Source organism: Felis catus, chromosome D3, assembly GCF_018350175.1.
Source record: "Felis catus isolate Fca126 chromosome D3, F.catus_Fca126_mat1.0, whole genome shotgun sequence".
Lineage (NCBI taxonomy): Eukaryota > Metazoa > Chordata > Mammalia > Carnivora > Felidae > Felis > Felis catus.
The window spans coordinates 41,806,164-41,828,844 of NC_058379.1; the positions used below are offsets into that span (position 1 = coordinate 41,806,164).

The 22,681-nt window shown below is 38.4% G+C and overlaps 1 protein-coding gene across 2 annotated transcripts in view; it reads left to right on the plus strand.

Annotated features, from left to right (window-relative positions):
• METTL4 (methyltransferase 4, N6-adenosine) overlaps positions 1-22,681 on the plus strand; it is a 681,840-nt gene that overhangs the window by 432,164 nt on the left and 226,995 nt on the right. The window contains exon 10 of one of the 2 annotated variants that reach the window (XM_045041664.1): positions 17,758-18,202. In XM_045041664.1, coding sequence (XP_044897599.1) covers positions 17,758-17,807 — 50 coding nt within the window. In that variant the 3' untranslated portion in view covers positions 17,808-18,202. Of the gene's footprint in view, positions 1-17,757; positions 18,203-22,681 lie in introns of those variants that run through there. The other variant, XR_006587915.1, reaches the window with a different exon arrangement.

A 22,681-nucleotide genomic window follows, 5' to 3' on the forward strand; every position in this document is an offset into this window, starting at 1 on the left:
TAAGTGAAGCAAAATCTTGCAAAGAAATGTATAGAAATGATCATATTCCTTATATGATTTCATTGATTGGAAATAAAGCCTATTTTCAGCCTCACTGTGTTACTTGCCAGTTGCATCTTGAGATTTATCTTTCATCTTGTTATTTACAAACAAACCTTAAAAATATGAAAATAATCGGGTTGAATTTTGTAAAGAAAAGGATTTCAAATAATGAAAGCATTTTAAAATTCATTTTTAATATTGAAACACAGGCATATTTTATTCGATGCATTTTAACATACACCCCCAACCTAAATGTTAGTTAGTTCCCTTTTGATTTGGTTCCCCTGAGCTGAGTTAAAAAATGCCCTTGACACAGGCTGCAGTAGACTAGGTTTATGCCTGAGTGTACCTTATGTCCTGGACTCTGTGGTCATATGTGTTACGTTGATAACTTTGAGATGGATGGAGTAACTGTAGGCCAGGTTAACATCCAGTTAGCCTACCTGCAGCAGTACTGTCTTCAGCCTTAATTTTCCTGGAGAAGGATAGTGATCTTCCAGAAGGTATGACTGTTGCTCAACTAAATATTATCAGCACATCTGGGCTTCCAGGTGAGAACCTTGCCCTAGGGGATGTTGCTGATTACTCTGCTGTGGACCTTGGCTGCCCTGGTTTCCTTCAATATCCTTTACTACAGAAACCCCATTTGACTTACTCACGTTGTACCTGGGTCTAGCCTTTCTGTCAATTTTAATCTTTATCAATAAGGCCAAAAGATAGGTTAAGCATTAAATACATTTTGTTTGGGCATGCCTGGCTGGCTCAGGTCAGTAGAGCATACAAACCTTGATCTCAGGATGGTGAGTTTGAAACCCACGTTGTGGGTAGAGTTCACTTAAAAAAAAAATTGGGGTTGAATCATGGTTTCTCTTAAATAATTAGCTTAAATTAAATTAAATTTAATGACAAGCTTGTGTCATTTGTTAAATGGTAAGAAGATTTGTATTTATATTTTGAAATCTTAGGCACATTAAAATTAAATATATATTTATTTAAAATGAAAATATGTCTTTTTACTTTAAAATCACTTCTATGCCTGGCGAAAGTGCTTATTCAAAGTTCCTATGGGAATAAACACAATTATTTAGGAATGGGAAAGTATTCATAATTCAAGAAGTTGGGAAATGCTGGCTTAAGGGAAAAGCAGTGCTATGCTAAACTATACTATTCTTGGTGGGCAATGAAAAGAGAACACGAAAATGAGAGACCTTTCAACACTACCAGATTTTATAAGCATGTAGTAAAAAATCCAGGGGTTGATTCTACACAGGTAATTAGTGAGATTAGACTCCAGAATTCTCCTCTATGTTTTTTTTTGTACAGAAGCAGTGTTAATTGAAAATTGTCGCTATGTACTCAGCCGTATGCAAACAGAGCAAAATGTTGCTTTTACAAATTCAATGTGCTTGCTGTCCTAAATGTGATTTCAATTTCAGAGAATTTTACAGGAATAACCAGCATTGGCATAATATTATTCACGTCCATTATAAAAAATTATTTGCACCGAGGCCAAGTGCATTTCCAAAGTTCATGCTTTCGTCTACTTTTAATACTTCAGAAGAGTTTATGAAGACTTTGAAAATATCATTTAAAAATAATAACGGAATGAAGATACCAGCTAACAAAAGAATATCTTACAAAGTTAAACTTTTTTTTTAGAGCCTCATAAATTAGCCTTGCAGTGTAGAAAGATCAGAAATTGGAAGCTCTGCTTCTGTGAGGACTGACAGCCCTAATCAATAGATGTAACATTTTCACACTTTGCTTCACCTAGAACTAGAAATTGTATTTAAAATGCCCTCAGAACAATTCTCCTCTTCTTCCAGGAAATAAGACCCAGCTTATAGAAAACACCACAGCTAATGTTCAGTCCCTGAACGTAAAAACCTCTTACTGAGGATAGTGACCAAGATGTATCATAGATTTTGAGAACAAAAAGCTGATTTTTATGTTTAAAGACTGGAGACTGGGCAATCGGTACTGGTATTAGTGGAAAGAAGACAGCAGCTAAGGACTAAATATTTTAATCACAAAATGTACTTGTTAAAGCTGGGCTGAGAAGTGACAAACCCTATAAAATCCATTAGCCATTTAAAATTAACATCTCTTCTAATCTGCAGAAAGGAATAGGAGAGTAAAGAGCCTTATTTCATCTTTCTAAACGGGATATTACTGCTTGAGGAATTGCAAAATCCAGAATCAGTCTGGGAACCAACCATAGCTTATAGTTTTAGGGGGAAGAAGAATGTGGAATGTTTGTAACCTCTCCCGAAATTGAGCGAAATGAAACCCAGTCTTATTCTGTTGTGAACACACAAATTCTTCCTAAAGATTTGTCACTTTAGTGCTCCATATTGGCTGGCAAAATGCTAAATTACATCAGTCTTTCTTCTGTGTTCCTTACTCTTCTGTCTTCCACTCAAAAAAAGATGTCTGACCCATTGGTAATATTTATATCTGCTTTCACAATCCTTTACCACTTTGGAGCCATTTAGAACATTTCATACATCAGATTGCTATAGGACTAATTAGACTTCTGATCAATATAGCAGATTGATCTCATGTGATGCACACTGAAACAGAAATGCTAGGTAAAACATTGTAGAATATTCATAGAAACCATAAAAACATATTTAATAGACATAATGGAATTTAAAAGCAAGATAGGGAGATTTCTAGGTGCCAGAAATGAAGTAGGATTCTTTAGTAGTTAAAGGAGTTGAATCTGCATGGTACGTGTTTCAGATGCTGGGGTAGAATCCTTAAAGGGGACTGGAAATCTTTGCTAATCAGCTTGCTATTGTGACCAAAAGTAAGCTGTCCACTCTAGGCCAATGGAGTGAAAAGACACTGAAACAACAAGACTTCCATTTAAAGATGTAAGGCCATATCTGTGAATATTTTATCACGACCTTACTTTGGGAACTCCAATTAGGTTTGATTTTTGCAATTCCAGTATCAGCTCCATAAAGCTTCCAGAAAATTTCATTTTCCCTATATTCTCTGAGATGTGCCATTTAACTTGTACCATTCTGAATGCCTTCAATTTTTTTTGAAACTTCGCAGATTTTTTCAAAAATATTTACCTTCTTTAAAAAAATTTTTTTATAGTTTATTTATTGAGAGACAGAGAGAGACAGAACATGAGCATGGGAGGGGCAGAGAGAGGGGGAGACACAGAATCCAAAGCAGGCTTCAGCTTCTGAGCTGTCAGCGCAGAGCCCAACGCAGGGCTCAAACTCACAAACCGTTGAGATCATGACCTGAGCTAAAGTCAGACGCTTAACCAATTGAGCCACCCAGGCATCCCTTGAAACTTTGCAGTTCTAACTTTACCAAAATCCTGTCTTGGACAATCTGTGGCCATTATCACTTGAAATATTGCTTCTGCTCTGATTTCTTTCCCCTTTGGGACTTCAGTTATAATATATGATATTTTTTTCACTATGTCCCACATGTCACTTATACTCTTTCCTGCAATCTTCAATGCTTTTTCTCTCCGTTTTTATTTATGTATTTTCAACTGACCTATCTTCCAGTTTTAATAATTCTTTCTTTTGCATACCTTATCTGTTGGTAATCATATCCACTGAGTTCTTAAGTTTAGTCGTTAAGGTTTTTTCAAGTCTATAACTCTTGTTTGATAATTTTTCCAATTATTTTGAACATTATTCATTTTGCCATATGTTATGAGTTATTGTAGATTTGTAAAGTTTAATCTCTGATAATTCTAATAAATATCTGACCCTTGAGTCTGTTTTTGTTGTGTATTTTTCATTTGAATCCTTTTCTTGGTGTGCCTGGTGCTTCTTATGGAATATTGGGCATTGTGTATGATACATTGTAAAGGCTCCAGATAATGTTATCTTCCTCCTGTGAGGATTCTCTTCATCATCTAGTAGCTTGGAAAAGTGGTGGCAGATTATCACCTTAATACAATCAGGGATTAAAATGACTAAAGACTTGGCTAGAGTTTTGTTGTTGCTTTCCCCTTATTCCTAGGGTTTAGACCATGAGATTCCGTATTTGGTGTATTTGTTAAAGGTCTTTTAAATGACATTGAACTCTATGATCAATGATCAAATGCATCCTACTTTAGTAGGGATTTTGTTTGTCAGAAGCCACTTTCTACTTCTTCCCACACCTTCCCACCTTTAGTAAGGTGTTTCCAGTGACCTGCTCTAAGCCTCCACAGGACATTTGAATCAAATGGGAAGCTTAAAAAAGTACCCAGTCCTAGGTTACCCCGAAGACCAATTAGAATATTTGGAGGTGGGACCTCAGCACCAGTATGTTTTAAAGTTCTCCAGTAAACCAAACTGCAGTCAAGGTTGAGTGCCACTGCCCTAGACATCCATAGTTACCATGGTGGGATTGGTTTCTGAGGAGTCATGTGAAATAGCATTAGTCATCCATCAAAATACTTTTTGTTATGTGTTCTTAAAACTCTTATATTTGCTTTGTTTTATATTTTTCATTTTGCCAATCCTATTTATTTGTCAGATATTTACCTAGCATCTAGCACAGATATTTGCCAGCACTATGCTACAAGAATTTAATATATATTAAATAAGATTTTCTTTCCTTTAAGTATCTTACAATCTAATGAGTAGAGATGGGCTCATAAGCAGTGAATTCACAGTGTGATAAGTTCTGTGACAGGAATAAGCACAGTGTGAGGCACCTAAGCTAATCTTAGGGGATGATAGGTTTCCTGGAGGAGACATGATAAAGAAGATGGAATAATTCAGGCAAAAAGCACGGTGGAAAGAGGAAGAAATGGCACAGATAAAAGGAACAGTGTAGGCAAATTCTTGAGGCAAATATTACAAGGCACACTTAAGGAACTGCAAGTTCCCTTGACCATGTATTTCTCCTCCCTTTCAGTCATTTGCCACTTGAAGAGTTATGTTTTCTGATTTCATTGTCTCTATGTATCTCACTTGCTCTCAGCTATTTGTGTGTCTCTAGATTTTTATCATCTATCTGGATTTTGAATTAGTCAGTTTGGGCTAGTGTTCTTTCCTTCCCCTTCCCCTTCCCCTTCCCCTACCCCTTCCCCTACCCCTTCCCTTCCCTTCCCTTCCCTTCCCTTCCCTTCCCTTCCCTTCCCCTTCCCCTTCCCCTTCCCCTTCCCCTTCCCCTTCCCCCTTCCCCCTTCCCCCTTCCCCCTTCCCCCTTCCCTTCCCTTCCCTTCCCTTCCCTTCCCTTCCCTTCCCTTCCCTTCCCTTCCCTTTCCTTCCCCTTCCCCTTCCTCCCCTTTCCTCTTTCTTTCTTTCTTTCTTTCTTTCTTTCTTTCTTTCTTTCTTTCTTTCATTCATAGCTTGGTTGATTTGCTATTTAGATATATATATATTTTTATTTTTCCTGGATACTGTATCTTGTTCAGATATGTATCTTTGAAATTATTCATAATTAATTGGTGCAATAAAAATTGTGAATTTACTATGTGCTGGACATATTTCTAGGTACTGGTAATATAGTGGAGATGTTATAGCAAATACTCGGCACCCAGGAAGAGACAAGCACCAACCACTCGGGAATCAGAAAAGACTATTTATGTAGCACGAGTGCTAGCCCAGTGGAGTCATCTCTAAAGGCTGAGGATCCAGCTCAGGTTTTACTGATCTTTTTTACATATGTGCTTCTGGGTTGGTTGGGACTAGTATAGTCAAGCTTCAGGCTCCTGGCTGCTGTTGATGCAAGAGGCAAGCAAGAATACAGAAACCAAAAGCATGCAAGGGGAATATCCAGCCTCAGACATCTGGCTCGCCCTTTTATTTGCGTTTACCAGGTTTCCTTCTCATTCTTCCCTTTTGATTTTCAAGCTTCTGTAGCAGACTTTAGAGAAGTCAGTCATTTTTAGAGAAAATCAGTTTGTGGGGGCCAGGGAACCCTTTACTGCCGTGGGAGGAAGGATGAAGACTGTTCTGGCTTCTTCCTGCTGGACAAAGATGAAGGGAGGAATGTGACAGCTAGGGTTCTTTGCTCAAAGGAGAGTAGTGACAGCTAGAATGGTGCAACTGGAGCATCATCTGGAGTTTTATAGCTTCCAGGCTAGAGGGAACAAATCTGGTTAGCATATTAAGAATACAAGGACCAAACAGGAGGGCTATGAAAAGCACTGGGAGAGGACCAGCTAAAGGGAGGATCCAGGATGCCCTGTTCCATATGTTGCTCTAAGAGTTCCATGAGTCTGCTAATTTCTGCCTCTGTTTGTTGATTTGTTCCCTTACCCAGTGGTGTCAAGTTTAGGGTAGAGCCAAGGGCCCGCAACTGTTGCCTTAGGGTTAGGTTGCCCCCCCCTTTTTTTTTAATTTTTAATGTTTATTTATTTTTTTTGAGAGAGAGACAGAGTGCAAGTGGAAGAGGGGTAGAAAGAGAGGGAGACACAGAATCTGAAGCAGGCTCCAGACTCTGCGCTGTCAGCACAGAGCCCAACGCGGGGCTCGAACTCACAAACCGCAAGATCATGACCTGAGCCGAAGTCGGGCATTCCACCAACTGAGCCACTCAGGCGCCCCTAGGTTGCCTATTTTTATTTAGATTCCTCCCTATTCCCTTGATAATGGGGGAGGGTACCCATAAAGAATTTTATGAACGGAGAACCCCATCTATGTATTTAACTTCCTATTTGCAGCTGCAGTCTGCCTTCCTGAAGGTCCCTTATCTCTCCCTGCCTAATGTTAATCCTTTCCCTATTTATTCCTTCCCCTGGAATAGGGCCTGTAACTGCTGTTAGGGAATAGGGATAATGACTGTTCTGGCTTCTTCAAACTGATAAAGGATGGTGTGGGGATACAGCAGTTAGATACACCCAAGGTAGGTTGAGTGGCCCACAGTATGGTTCTACAGGAAGGCTGGCAGGCATGAGGCAGCATAAAAATTAGCTGACACAAAGAGAAAAACACAAAGATTATATTGCCCAGCAAGATAGCATCTTAAAGTAATGTCCCCAGTTCCCAAACCAGTCAAACAATCTAGGAGAGACCCTAAGTTTGTCCAATTATTTCCAAATGTCATCTATTAGTTATAAAACTCTGTGAGAATTATCATTTATATTGAAACAACATATGTCAAGAAATCTCTCATAACCCAGGTGATGGAGGAGCTGTAAGTAATCACTGGTGGCTCTGTTCTCCAAGAGTTTGGCCCTAACTTCCTTAATTTTTAAAGCATCTAATTATTGTGAGGTGTTATAGTTTAGTGGAGTATAAGCAGGCAGTTTGTTTTATTTAGAATTGTAAAACTTGCAAGAGCTGGGAGTCCTATTAGAGAAAGAGTCAAGGTGACTGTTATATCATACCTCACAGGCTGAGCTATCCTTGACAAATTTTTTTTTAGTAAACATCCTTTGGGCCATTTGATAAATTTTATCTCTCCGTAAATGAAAGGTCTGATGCAGTGCTTTAATGATCTTTTAGTTCTGTAAGCTTAGTAACAGTAATTGCCCCAGCTCTGTTTGTAATCATCCCAAGGGCTGGAGTCAGTATCCATTATTTAGACCCCAGTTTATTTTCTTAGGAGAGTAGGTGGGATTGAGTCTCCTTTAATAATTGATATAGCAGGAGAGCTATTTTCTGAACCCTGGCATCCACAGCCTATAATATCTAGTAATTCCCAAAAACTCACATAATTGTTTATCTGTCCTAGAGTTAGTAGCACTATAGTCTCTAATTTAGTTATAATGTCCCTTTCTAGCAAGGGAGTAAGGCTCTCTGGCATTATCAGGAAAGAATGAGAAAAAATTAAGTTTCCCCTGTACATCCCAGGGGCTGAAAGAAAAATTTAGTTAGAAGTTTTCCAGAGATGCCTCTAATCGTCATGCTGGCATTTGGATAGTTGGCCTGGAGTGGAAAGGAGGACAAAAAAGGTGGCTCCGATATCAAGAAGGAAGTGAACTGGCTTTCTAGCTACATGAATTTTCAGAGTTACCTGAGGCTCTGGACTTCCAATAGATGGTTGGTTCCGGGAGCCACCCTGAGGAGCCCAAGGTCCCATCAATCCCTTCCAGGGACACTGGTTATCTGAGCCCTCACAGATAGAGGTCTCTGAGGGCATTCAGGATTTCAGTGATTGGCTGACACAAAGGGCATGGCTTGCCAGGCTTTGACTTCTGTGGTTTCTTCTGAGGGCAGTCTTTTTCCAGTACCCCGAATGGCCACATAAGTGGCATTTCATGCCAGGACCTTGGGAATTCTAGTTTGACATAGTACATAAGGCCACAACTAAGCCCTCATATATATATTTTAATCTTGGTTGTAATATACCCAGTCGACAGCTTGTAAGAGCTCCTCCAGGGACCCTTCCAGGCCAACAGGCAATTTTTGCATTTTTTCTGAATATCTAGGGTTGATTGAGTGACAAATTTGTGCTTTAAAATCATCTCAGCCTTAGGGGTGTCAGGGGAGATAGCTATATATTTAATGAGAGCCTCCCTCATCCTCTCCAGGAAGGCCATTGGGCTCTCATTTTGTGTTTGTAAAATATTGGCTTATTTAGCATAATTCAAGGGCTTAATCTTAGATTTTCTTAAGTTTTTTCAAAACATAAGCTTGGAGGTGGCAGCAATACCATTCCCCAATGGGATGATCATAGTCTCAATTAGGATCTTGGGGTAGAACTGCCTGAGCTCCAGTAGGGAGCTAGAAGTTCCCTATAGGATGTCCAGTCCCATGGTAATTAATGAGTTGCTCATCCCCATATCTCTTAGCTGCTGCCTGAACCCCACATTTTTCTGTCTCATTAAGAGTCTGATTTAACAAAAGCATTATATCTTTCCAAGTCAACTCAAAAACATATATAATGTTTTGAAAACCTCTGTATACTTATCTGATCAGAAAATTTACCTAGATCTCCTTTTATCTGTCTTAAGCCTTGTAATGTAAAGGTTTCTTCTTCTGGCATTCTAGTTTTTTTGTAAGGGAAACATTCCTGTTGCATTACAGGGAAGGCCTAGAAAAGGTGGGCAGCAGGGAGAAGAATTGCATTCTTTTTATATAGATTCAGGACCCAAGGAGGAGGAGGTAGAGGTGGAAGACTTCCCTTCCTCCTTCTCTAGGTCTGCTTTGGATACAGGCAAGGGGCCCTTAGTTGTTTCCTCTCCTGTTTGCGGGACTTCAGAAAGGGTTGCCATTAAATCAGGATCCACCTTACATTGCTTACATATATTTTGATTTTTTCTTAAGACCCCAAAACAATGAACATAGGGGAATTCTCCCCATTTCCCTTCACATTTGCAAAACAAGTCCAACTGTAGGATAGTATTGTCAATGATATTTCCCTCTGGCAGCCAGGTTCCCTCCTCCAGTTTGTATTGGGGCCAAGCCTTTGTGCAAAAGAAAATGAATCATAATGCATTCCAAAGGAATAATGGCCTTGGTTGGGAATTACCCATCTGTAGGAAAGAGGAAGAAAGGCTTCCCTCATCTCAATTTCCTATAGCTGGCCAAGAGAAACCTCATCTTCCAGCTGTCTTTTCGCTGGCTATGTGACTGGCAGCCAAAAGCCCTGTTGGTCTCACAAGGTGCTGGGAGTAGTTGCTCTTACCCAGGCTTGACCTTACCTCTGAGAGATGACCTGGTCTTCCCCAGTTTCTCTTACCCCTCCATTTCCCTCCTGCAGGATCTTGAGGGTATTGGCTGTGACCAAGCAAAACTTCCCTGGTTGTCATAGCATGCACTAATTTTATTTTGGCCCAACAGTAACTTACAAATTGATCACTGGCCATTGAGGGAGGGAATTAAAGGGCCGAAGTCAAGGTCTATTTCCCTGCCTTTTTCAACAATGCCCACGTAAATATGTTCCAGCCATGTGGATATCCATTGTCAGCATACGATGGGCTAAGCTTAGTAAAATTGCTCCCATGTATCTCAGTAAAAGCCCTTCATATATCATCCATCCCTCATATGGCACAAGCATCTATTCCTCTGCTAAACAGGAACAACACAAATGTGGAGGATTTAGAGGCCAGCACCAATGGTATTGCCATCATTTTCCCAGCCTTGGGTCAAAGGAGGAGGACATTTAATATTAACCTCGTATACTTTTAAAATCCATTTATTTTAACCTTAGTTCATCCTGACCACACATAAAATTCCTTCCCAAAGATTTCCTTTCATGAACCTTCTACAACTTTCCTTTGCATTCAGATTTTGTCTCAAGCCATTTCTCTACAAATAACCATCTCATTTGGGACAAAATTACTTTCTTTTACCTTCAACAAAAATATGTTTCCATTCCTTATATCTTTTTTCACATCTCTTACTTTTCTACATACAGAGTTGCTTTCCTTATTTCCATCAGTTTTAACTACATTTACCAAAATTTTAACTCTTAGAAACCTTAGTTTCCAGTTAAACTAAGTAGTAACCAATTTCGAACCCTATGTTACATCAGAAGTCTTTGATGGCAAACTTATGAATCCATTAGGCGTAAAGTAAGTTTTCCTACAGATTCAAAATATCCTTAGTTTCTCTGTAACAAGTCAGAAGCACAAACCTATATCTAGTAATTACTGCTTTAGTCTCTTATCTCAAATATCCAATGAATTTAATCTCAATTTATCATGCAAGCAAAACTTTAATTTTTTAGGTTACCAAAGACTTTGAAAGCTATCTTAACAATTACCCATGAACAGTTTGAGACAGACAAATTAACCATCATTTTAATCACCTTTTGATGACAAATTGCAACACGATAACAAGAGCTTATTTGACCTTCAGAAAACCTTAGGTGGAAAAAAGTTTTATATATTTAATGCTGATGACTCTAAAGATACGTCTATCTTAAACCAACAAACTTAAATCTGTTTAAATACCACATATGTTCCATCCGTGTCCATTTAAAAGTTAATCAATTTGTTCCCCATTGTCTAATTTTACCTGGTGCACCAGTGGGGAAATCTGAAGTGGGTGGTCTTTGCTCCTCAACATCTAGGGTGGGAGGAGGAGCTAAATGGTGCCTGAGGCATTGAGGCCAGTTTTGCAGGCCACACCCCAGGTGGTGCAGAAACAGGAGTGGGGGTGGACGGAGAGAAGGGAGAAGAGGAGAGATGCCACCAGGAAGTAGAGAAAGGGGGTTTCCAGTTTTAAATCTTGTCAGCTTGGATAGATGAATAGATGCCATGTTTTTTTTCCTTTCCACCAACAAGAGGAGATATGCAGTCCATGTCAGGCCAGAGAAGACAGGGAATTTTCCTGAAGCAAAGGGAGTTTCAGCAGCTGCTTGAGAATATTTCTTAAAGTCCCCATTCTAGGTAGAATGACTAGAGACAGTTGGCTCTAACAGTTGGTTTTGAGGAATTTCCCCCCTCCTAATATCCTAGATGGGATCCCTCCCAATGTATGGTGTTTCAGGACAAACATGAGGGAAGAGATAACTTAGTCTTCTTGGCCACTCCCTTTGTAGGGATTTAGACACCTCTTAGCATTGTCAGGTCAGTAGAAACCCCTGACTTGGATCAGGCCTCTGTGGACCTGATTCTGCCTTGAGCCGTATGAAGTTGTCATGGAATTGCAGGGTAGGACCCACTCAGGCTCTGTAGCTGAAACCATGGAGCACAGGCACTCACACACATGTTCAGACAGACCGCAGACTTCCATCCAGTACTTCCCTGTCCTAAGTGGTGATTCTGTCACCTGGGAGGTGTTCAAGCTCCCCTTCCACCTCTAGGGTGGGCCTGAATTCGGTCCTGGGTCCCTGGGGGATATTTATCTGATCTGAAGTCCTGTCCTGGCAGAATTTTCTGATTCCTCCTAGAGTCTGTTTAAGCACAGCAGTAGCCAACTATTGTTGGTCCAAGTGAAGGTCAGGGTCCAGTGAAGTCACAGGCGATGTGCCTTTCTTTCCATTACAGGGGCCCGCAATAAGTGGCCTCTCCACTGGCCTCTGACAATGGTGACTCAAGGGGCCAGTGTGGGTGTTGGCTTCCTGGCCAATGCACCAAAAATGTTATAGCAAATACTCTGAGCCCAGGAAAAGAAAAGCAACAAGCAGTCAGAGAATCAGAAAAGACTGTTTATTTCATACTGGTGCCAGCCCAGCAGAGTCACCTCCAAAGGCTTAGCATCTGGCTTGGTTTTTACTGATCTTTTATACATATATGCTTCCGGGTTGGTTGGGACTAGTGTAGTCATGCTTCAGGTTCCTGGCTGCTGGCTGATACAAGAGGCAAGCAAAGACTGCAGAAGCCAAAAGCATGCAAGGGGAATAACCAGGCTTGGACATCTGGCTTGCCCTTTTGTTTGTGTTTACCAGCTTTCCTTCTCAGAGACATAGCATTAAACCAAACAGACAAGAGTTCCTTTTCTCATAGAACTTACACTAATTGAAGATCATTCTTTTTTTTTTTTTAACATTTATTTATTTTTGAGACAGAGAGCATGAACAGGGGAGAGTCAGAGAAAGAGGGAGACACAGAATCTGAAACAGGCTCCAGGCTCTGAGCTGTCAGCACAGAGCCTGACGCGGGGCACAAACCCACGGACCGCAAGATCATGACCTGAGCCGAAGTCGGACGCTTAACCGACTGAGCCACCCAGGCGCCCCGAAGGTCATTCTTAATAACCTCTGGCTACTGACCAAGAGTATGTTTTTGAATCTCCCCATTAGGTTAAATTCCCAATATCGTCCAGCATTTCTCATCTTGTTTTTGAATTGCACATGCATGATCTATTGCTATTTGTGTTCTTCATGAGAAAATGTTTCATGTGTCCTATGTCAGCACTGAGGTAACATCCAGAACCTTTACAGGGCCAATAAACTATAGCTTTAGTTGCCACTTGTTTTTATAAATAAAATTTATAGGCACATGGCCATGCCCATTTGTTTAGGTATTATCTTTGACTGTTTTCAGGCTACAGTAGCAGTTGAGTAGTTATAACAGAGACCATATGACTTACAAGTCTAAAATATTTACTATCTGTCCCTCTAAGAGAGTTTGTCAATCTGAGTCTATTCTAGATCATTTACCATAGGTTTAAAAATTTTTTTAATGTTTATTTATTTTTGAGAGAGAGAGAGAGAGAGAGAGAGAGAGAGAGAGAGCGCACGCACACACACGTGCACGTGCATGAGTGGGGGAGGGGCAGAGAGATAAGGAGACCCAGAATCTGAAGCAGCCTCCAAGCTCCAAGTTGTCAGTGCGGAGCCTGACATTGGGCTCAAACTCATGAACCATGAGATCATGACCTGAGCTGAAGTCGGATGCTTAACCACCTGAGCCACCCAGGTGCCCCTACCCTAGGCTTTTAACACAACCCTCCTGAACCCTCATTCTATGATACCTTATTTCTTTAATTTAGTAGGCATATAAAGATTTGGTTCCAGACCACCACAATAAAGTGAATATTGCAATAAAGTGAATAAATGAATTTTTTTGGTTTCCCAGTGCATATAAAAGTTATGTTTACACTATACTATAAAGTATACAATAACATACTTAGTTTAGTGTAGCCACCTTCAGTAATGATCTTAGCTAGGTCTTCTGGATAACTTGTTGAAGCTTCTATATCAGTACTTGCTGCTTCACCTTGCACTTCGATGTTAGAGAGATGGCTTCTCTCCTCAAACCTCATGAACCAACCTCTGCTAGCTTCAAACTTTTCAACTACAGCTGGCTCCCTCTCTCAGCCTTTACAGAATTGAAGACAGTTACGGCCTTGCTCTGAATTAGGCTCTAGCTTAAGGGAATGTTGTGGCTGGTTTGATCTATTCAGAGCAATAAAACATTCTCCATATCAGCAATAAGGCCATTTTGCTTTCTTATCATTTGCAAGTTCATTGGGTTAGCACTTTAAATTTCCTTTAAAAAGATTTGCTTTGCATTCACAACTTGGTAACTGTTTGGCGCAGGAGGCCTAGGTTTCAGCCTATCTTGGTTTTCTACATGCCTCTTCGCAATGCTTAATCATTTCTAGCTTTTGATTTAATGTGAGAGATGTGTGACTCTCCTTTTCACCTGAACACATAGAGGCCATTGTAAGATTATTAATTGGCCTAATATCAATATTGTTGTGTTTCCGGAAATAGTGGGGCCTGAGGCGGGGGGGAGAGATGGTGGAACGCTGGTCTGTGGAGCAGTCAGAACACATACAACATTTATTAAGTTTGATCATTTTATATAGGCACAGTTCATGGCACCTCAAATAATTACAATAGTAACATCAAAGATCACTGATCACAATTCATCATCACAAATATAACAAAAATGAAAAAGTTTGAAAAATTGCAAAAATTACCAAAATGTGACACAGAGGCACAAAGTGAGCATATGCTCTTAGAAGAATGGTGCTAACAGACTTGCTTGATGCAGGAGTGCCACAAACCTTTAATTTGTAGAGACTGCAATATCTGTAAAGTGCCATAAAGTGAAGTGCAATAAAATGAGGTAGGCTCGTATTAGGATAAAGAACAAATTTGGGCTGTTAATATTGCAAATGTGCTCAGTTTGCCAACAAGCAGTGTTGTCTCAATGCAATGGCCTGAGAGAGGAGGTTGCAGCGTAGGTGTGTGTTCCTCCTATTCTCAGTTCAAGAATTCCAGAAAAGTTTGGCATTCAGACTAGGCTGAAAGGAGAAAATATTTTCCATTTACCTTCCTGCCCTCATGAATGTCTGCAGTGGGACTTACAACACCAAAGGTTGGGTTCTGGGGATGTAATTTTGCCTGGATTAACTGCTTGAAGAGGGCAGAGATTGCTGTATTTTCTAAACTCTCTGGGTGTTGGGTGTGCAACATATTATATGCACCAATTTTTTTTGAATTTTAAAATAATGGGACACATGAGAAGCTGATTTTAATTCTGAGGTCCTGAGGAACCACACACATTCTGTTTTTTTTTTAATGTTTATTTATTATTGAGAGAGCGAGAGAGACAGAATATGAGTGGGGGAAGGGCAGAGAGAATGGGAGACACAGAATCCAAAGCAGGCTCCAGGCTCTGAGCTGTCAGCACAGAGCCCAATACGGGGCTCAAACTCACAGACTGTGAGATCATGACCTGAGCCAAAATCAGACGCTTAACCGACTGAGCCACCCAGGTGCCCTGGAACCACACACATTCTTAAGAAAGATAATAACCCAGGCAACAGCTGCTGAAATAACTCAAACATACTTGGGTTCAGAATAAGACATCTCTCTCTATGCCTGAGAAGCATAAAAGCTTTTGAAATAATGATAATAATGATTATAGAACTTTCACTTGACAATTTTGGATTTTAGTTTCTTTGAACTTTTACTTTTGAGATCAAGAAAATTTTATTTAGTGCTATAATGATTTTGGACATTAAACCCACAGGAGCAAGGCAATTTGATTTTGGATTGAGTTGCTTTGGACTTTAAATTCTGTGTACTTTAACTTGTAAGGAAATTTAATTTGGGGACATTAATGTCTCTCTAGGAAGAGACATTAATTACAATGGAAGGTAATTTGTATTCAAATGTATAGCTCTTACATGTGGTAGCATTTTTTAAATGGTGTATCTTGATGTTTTTATTTAATCTCCTTGCAAAATCTTTGATGGCCTATGTTAGAATGTGGCCAGACATAGCTTGAAATGAGAAATGTAGACATTATATTGCCTTAGAGTCAATTTAATTGGTGACCATTTTTAAAACATTCTAGCAGCAAATTCGGTGCTATTTACCAGTGTTATCAGGAGGATCCACAAAACAATCATGGCTAGTATTGGGGAAGAGGGTTCATGAAGTTGATATAGAACTGCCATAATAGATTTCTGATCTCCTATTAGAAAGGAATAACTACTATCCTGGTTGACTGTAGGTCAAATGAATTAACAGAACAAATACTTCTCAACTTCTCAGGTCTTCTTGTGGAGGTACTTCCCTAGAGTAAGTTTCCTGACATTTTGTCCCATGGAGCAGGAGGGAGATTCCTGATAAGTGGTTGACAATTACTGATATAAGTTTCTTGGTTGGAGCAGAGCTAATATGTTACTGGAGATTCTGTTTTCTCTTTTTCTCTTTCTACCCCAGATTAGGCTTTTGTGCTCGGTGCGCTTAAACTTCCTTGTGGCTTTCTCAAGTTTTAGACTTACAGAGAGTATTGGCAAGTCCTAGAATTCTTAGTCCTAAATCACAGTCTCCAAAATATTTGTGTCAGTAATAAAAGTGATATTTTGATTTGCATTCTGTTTACCTCTCATGGGTTTAGAACTTGTGCAAGAAAGAGAGGGGTGTTATGTATTTGACACATTGAGAACTCAGCCTTAGATTTTTTTGATTTTGCTGAACGCTGGTCTTCTAGCTTAGTTTCCTAACTTGATCTGCTTACAACTTGATCTTTTTTTTTTCCTATAGTATATTATCTGTCAATTGTCCTTATAACCATCTTAGTGTCAATAAAGAGAGATATGATTGTACTCTTCATTTGAAGTGAAACTTGCTAAAAATTATTTAGGAAACATTAACAGTAAGGTGGAACAATGTATTGGGCTTGTGTAAATGGATGAAATAAACTTTGATTGGATGGATTTGGAACCTTTCAGGTATTAGACATTGTGTATATAAAACATTCATCTACTTCGGTTGAATTTTTCACTCTTTTTTCCAAAATTTTGTTATCATACAGATGGAGTAAAAGAACATTGGATTAAATTCTAACAACCGTATGGTTGTAAATTCTCATATCTCTAATCTAAACCCATCCTGGGAACCTGCCCACATGCCAAGGTTATTGCTTTTTAGTTTGTTTCTGATCACCTTTTATTACTTTAAGAAATGTCTGAATCCAAACTTTATAGATAGCAAATTCCACATAAAATATATATAGATATAGTTCTTAATGTTCTTTTGTAGCTTCTTGTTTCCTTACAACCTAGAAAGCACATCATTTCTTTTCATATTGAAGAAAAATCACACCATTAAGTTTTAATGTTCAAGATATTTTATAGTTGCTAAAACACACTTCTGATTCTCTCTCATTCATTACATATGGTTTGGGGGATACTACAGTAAGATTTTTAGGTTTGAGTACATTTTTTAAAGATCATGTTTTAACATGTTTTACAATTATGTGTTTTCATGGCCTCTAATTTGTAATTTGTTGCAATTAAATGAAAGTATAGGAATGATTTTTTATTGATATGTAAATAAAAACCCGTGAATTTATTTGACCCAGGTGACAATAATGGAAAATAAATTCAAGTGAAAACTGTGATCAAATTATAAGTGAATGTTTTTTGTCTTTTTTTTCCCTATTGCTATTATGGATTCAAGGGGTCCAGTTGCAGAAATATTTAATTTCTGAGTTTTCTTCTTCAAATATTCAGCAGTGTGAAAGTAGTTTTTAAAAGAATAATGTTTCATTTGTCAGCTAGCCACAAACGTTTCTACCTATTCTTGAAAGAGTAGCAAATATGCTTTACATCATTTAAGATATCTATGAAGAATTTACCTTGAAAGATGGAAAAAATATTTCAAAGGTAAATATAACACAAGAACTGGCAAATCTAGTTCTCTACCCAAGGGAAACTAAAAGCTTGACATTTGTCAGCTAGTAGTTACATTTTCAACTGAAAATAAGAAAATACAGATGAAAGAACTATGATTTCATGCAAGTCATGAACAAAGTTGTCATTTATTTGAGAAACATTACTGTCTTGTGTTCAGGGCATGAGTCTTATTACTGTATATTTGTCTTTGTAAATACAGTGTCAGTGCATCTAAGAGCAAGAAATGATTTTGTTTCCACAGTCTCAAATGAACATCACCCTCTTGATTTTCTTCATTTTAATGGGCTTTGAAATGATCATCGGGAAGTGGATCACATCTCTAACTGCCAAGATGCAATTTGGTCAAAGAAGCTGTTTAGCTTTCATCCTGTAATCAGAGCTGGTGATCTAAGAAACATAAAGATCTCATATTTGCTGGGTGAGTACTAATTAAAACTACCAACAGAGTTCAAACATCTACTTAATGCATGAGTTCATGTGGAGAACTATTCAAGACCAGCTTATCAGGTGGTAGGTTAATGTTGAACATTATGTATAAACATCAGCACACCCATACACTGTCTTTATTTTTTCTCCTTGAAACAATGACAATATTGCATCACTCTTTCCCATTATTTTTGGAAATACTTGAAAACTGAGACATATTAACAGTATCTGCTGCACTCCCAATGTGAGCAAGTCAGTATTAAAATGCCCTTCTCAGCTATGCATCAGTGTGGGAGAAGATGAGGGCTTTTATTTTAGTAAACCTTTCATTTAAATATAACATATTAACAGAAATGGATAGGGATATTAGCATTTAGTTAGATGGCTGCTGAAGTTCTGAAAATAAGCAATCCTTTCAAATATTTTTTTAAAAAAATCAATGCTTTTAAGAAATTTAATTCAGGATTGGGGTAAGTAATGATGGGAAGTATAATAGAGGTGACTAGTTGATGTTTTGAGTTCAAATTCAGGCTCATCCATCTTCTTCTAGCGTGTGACCTTTGAGTAAACTAAATAATGTTCTTAACATTTCTTTCTTCATCTATAAAGTAGGAATAGATTCAGTTTGTATTTTTTTCATTGTGGGGCAAGGATTAAGTCAGTGTATAGAAGTGTTTTAGCACTGTGTTTGGCACATAGCCAGAACCCAATGTGAGCTAAAAATGATATTAACAACAGTAATAAAAATGCTAATAATAGTAAGGAGCAGAAAGGGTTGGGAGGAGTAGTCTGCTTTTAAGGGACAGTAAGATTTATGGCATTTCAGGGTACCAAGATAAGATGCATTTTAGTGATTCAGGAAAATGAAATTTGGTGTGGTGAATTTGAGATTGGCTATTTTGGAACCTGGAATTTCATCCTTAATCAGCATCCCTGGGGATAGTGCATTCTCAGACATAAAACATGGTGACCTGTTTCTGACAAATTGGAATAGTGGCAAGGATAGGACAGGGGAAGATGTACAAGGACTTAAGTCATCAACTGACAAGGGGAGAGGGTATTTTTATTCATTTATGTTATTATCATTTATTTTTTTAGCTTTAAACTTTTCAAGGTGATAATTCAAAGAAAAATGATCAAAAAAAAGGGGAAATAAATGATAGGCTAAAATAGAGGAATGAAAAGAGATTTAAATGTTAGGTTATGTATCTTATTGTTTTTAATGTAAATACATGATGTTTAAAGACAATTTAGGATATAGTTGTTTATTGTCTCAGCATTTCTACAGGCTTGTGGTGGAGCTCAAGAATATGGATTTTTGGATACCTGGGTGGCTCAGTCAGTTAAGCATCTGATTATTGGTTTCGGTTCAGGTCATGATCTCACAGTTTCATGAGTATGAGCCCTGTGTAGGGCTCTGAACTAACAGCATGGAACCTGCTTGGGATTCTCTCTCTCTTCCCCTGTCTCTACCACTCCCCCACTTACACTGTCTCTGTCTCTCTCAAAATAAGTAAACTTAAAAAAAAAAGAATACAGAATTTTAACAAGCACCACAATTATTCTAGCACATATGTCCTTGGACCAAACTCTGAGAAACTCTGTCATAGACTTTGCTACTTACAGCGTGGTCTGTGGACCAGCAGCCTCGGCCTCCCATGGCAGCTTGTTAGAAATGCACAAACTCAGGCTCCATCTCAGACCTACTGAATCAGAATCTACATTTTAAAAATATCTCCATGGTTTGTTCACGCACAGTAACATTTGGGAAGCTCTGATCCACATGCTTCTCAATTCCTCAGTGCCACTGTGCTGATGTAGGGGCCACAAACCCCTAGCTGCACAGTATCTGATGCCAGCCGGGATAGCGAGCAGTTTTATTTCCTTTTTTAAAGATGAAAGTTTTGATCAGTGACCTGAGCCCATCCAGCTCTGGAATTCTTATATTTTAAGAATTATTCTAATAACAACTTCACTGAATATTAGTTCCTTTATTTTTCCTTCAGCTTATTTATTTTCCCAAGTACTTTTCATTTCTCTGGTTTCATGTCAGCTTATACTGAGCTCCTTTTCAGAATAAAGCCTTCAATAACTGACTGGATACTTTTCTTCGCACATTGTGACAACTGGTTCCTTCAGATTCACTCCATCTCTCCTGTATTTGAGAGTTCATCTCTGTTTTTTTTTCTTTTCTCTCCTTTCTTCAAATGTTCTCTGCCTGTTTTGCTATTTTACTCTCATTTTCAAAAACAAAAATGTTCATGAATATTTAAAAAACACCAAGTGAATAATCCCCAATAATGACTAAACAAACATCTAACAGATTTTTCATAAATAAGAAATAAGCCTAACAGAAAATGTATGCACTTAGTAGTGAGTCATCACCCATGAGCCTGGCCACTGCTATGTGCATAGTGCTGAGGGCATACACAGACGAGAAGACAGCCTTTGCTGGCAGCCTAGTGGACATTTCAAATATACAAACTGTAAAGTTCTTTTGTTCGGTAAAAGTAGAATTGCAAACCGTGGAAAATTAAAGTTCTAGGAAAACCTATCCATTGTTTCACCAAAATAATCTTTTCTCTTATTTTTCTCTCATTTCTCTTATTTTCTTCTACTTTCCTTTTCTCCTTCCCTTTTTTCTTTTTCCCCTTTCTGTTTCCTCCCTTGCTCTTCCTCCTTTTCCTTTTTGGTTTCTTATCTTTATCAGACTCAATTTTTTCCTTCCCAAGTAACAGCACAGATGCAATATAAGGCAACTAATGAATACTTCATCTTGCTTTTTAAGGTACTTAATGACACTCTGATCATTCAGCATGCGCAAAATCCAAATTGGGTGAAATCAATCCTGTGGACATTCTCAATAGAGTGAATTTTCTGTTTTGCACTTTTAAGTTCTGTGTGTGATACTTCTGAGGATTTACAGAAGGTTCTAAGGAACAACCCATATTTCTGAATTGCAGCTGGTTTATCACACTCAAGATTAATAATATAGTATCTATACTCTTAACTGGTTTTTCAGGCATTTAAAAAACTTCTCAAAAGTATTTAAAGAGGTTAAAATATGTAAGTTAAAATGACACATGTATTATTTATTTTATTATTATTATAGAACATCCTCTTTGTTTAAAGAATGCAATTGTGATATCTGTAAGGGAGTTTGGAATAATTGAGAACACAGGGAACAACAACCAAAAAACAAAACAAAACAACAACAACAACAAAAAGAAAAAGAGAGAAGGGGCATGAGTTTCTTCAGGGAAAATGCAATATAGAAATCAATAGTAGTGGTTTCATAGAAACAGATGTAGCTAAATTCTTATTTTATGCAGCAGCTGGAATGGCAAATAGAATTCCCAGCTCTTGGGAAGGGAGGTAAGGGACAGACTCAAATCTGTTATAGGAAACTTACCAACCTTCCTTGATTCTAAGACACACAGTTTTCCCTTACATTTTATCATCTCTAAATTGTGTTAGCTCTGACAACAGATGGGCTGCTACTGTTTAACTGGTAGCATTTACCCCCTACATCTAGGGGCCACAAACCCCAGGAGTTTGGTGTGGCTTAGAGACAATGGTTACTGACATTCAGTGAAGTACAAGATGTAGTGGTGATTTCAGTGATATCTAGACATATTCTAGCCCCCATCCAAAGTATTTGAGGATTTCAGCTGCTTTTGTTGCTGATGCCAAAACTTTTATTAATAGGATATAATTTACTTTGTAGCCTTTAACCATGGGTAGGCACACATCAGGTTTTATCACTCATCTATTGCTTTGTTTGAATGGGTTTAGCAGAGTTTCTGATTGCCATGTTCTTTGCAGTTAGTTTTGTTAGCAGAAGGTATTGATATGGAGGAGCACCTGATAGTGCCTTATTCCACCACTATTTCTTATCATTAACCCTCATTTTTTAGGAACAAAACTGTATTTAGCCTTAAGGTGCAGACTCATCCTAGTTAATAACAGAGGCATCTGAAAATTAACAACACAGGAAACAGTAGATATTGGTGAGGATGTGGAGAAAAGGGAACCCTCTTATACTGCTGGTGGGAGTGTAAACTTGTGCAGCAACTCTGGAAAACAGTATGGATTTTCCTCAAAAAGTTAAAAATAGAGCTACTGTACCCAAGGTATACAAAAATACTGATTTGAAGGGGCAAGTGTGCCCCGATATGTACAGCAGCATTATCAACAATAGCCAAAGTATGGAAAGAGCCCAAATGTCCATCAACTGATGAAAGGATAAAGAAGATGTGGTATGTATATACAATGGAATATTACTCAATTACCAAAAATAATGAAATCTTGCCATTTGCAATGATATGGGGAGCTAGGGAATATTATGCTAAGTGAAATAAGTCAGTCAGAGAAAAGCAAATGCCATATGATTTCACTAACATGTGGAATTTAAGAAACAAAACAGATGAACATAGGGAAAGGGGAGAAAAGAAATGGAGGCAAACCATAAGAGACTCTTAAATATAGAGAACAACCTTGGGGTGTGAGAGGGGAGGTGGGCAGGGAATCAGCTAAATGGGTGACAGGTAGTAAGGAGGGCACTTGTTGGGATGAGCACTGGGTGTGTACGTGATGAATTGCTAAATTCTGTTCCTGAAACTAACATTACATCTTAACTAACTAGAATTTAAATAAAAACTTAAAAATAAAACAAAAACAAAGGCACCTGAAGAATGAACAATGCTATAACTAACAAATCTTTTCACTTATCAGAATCA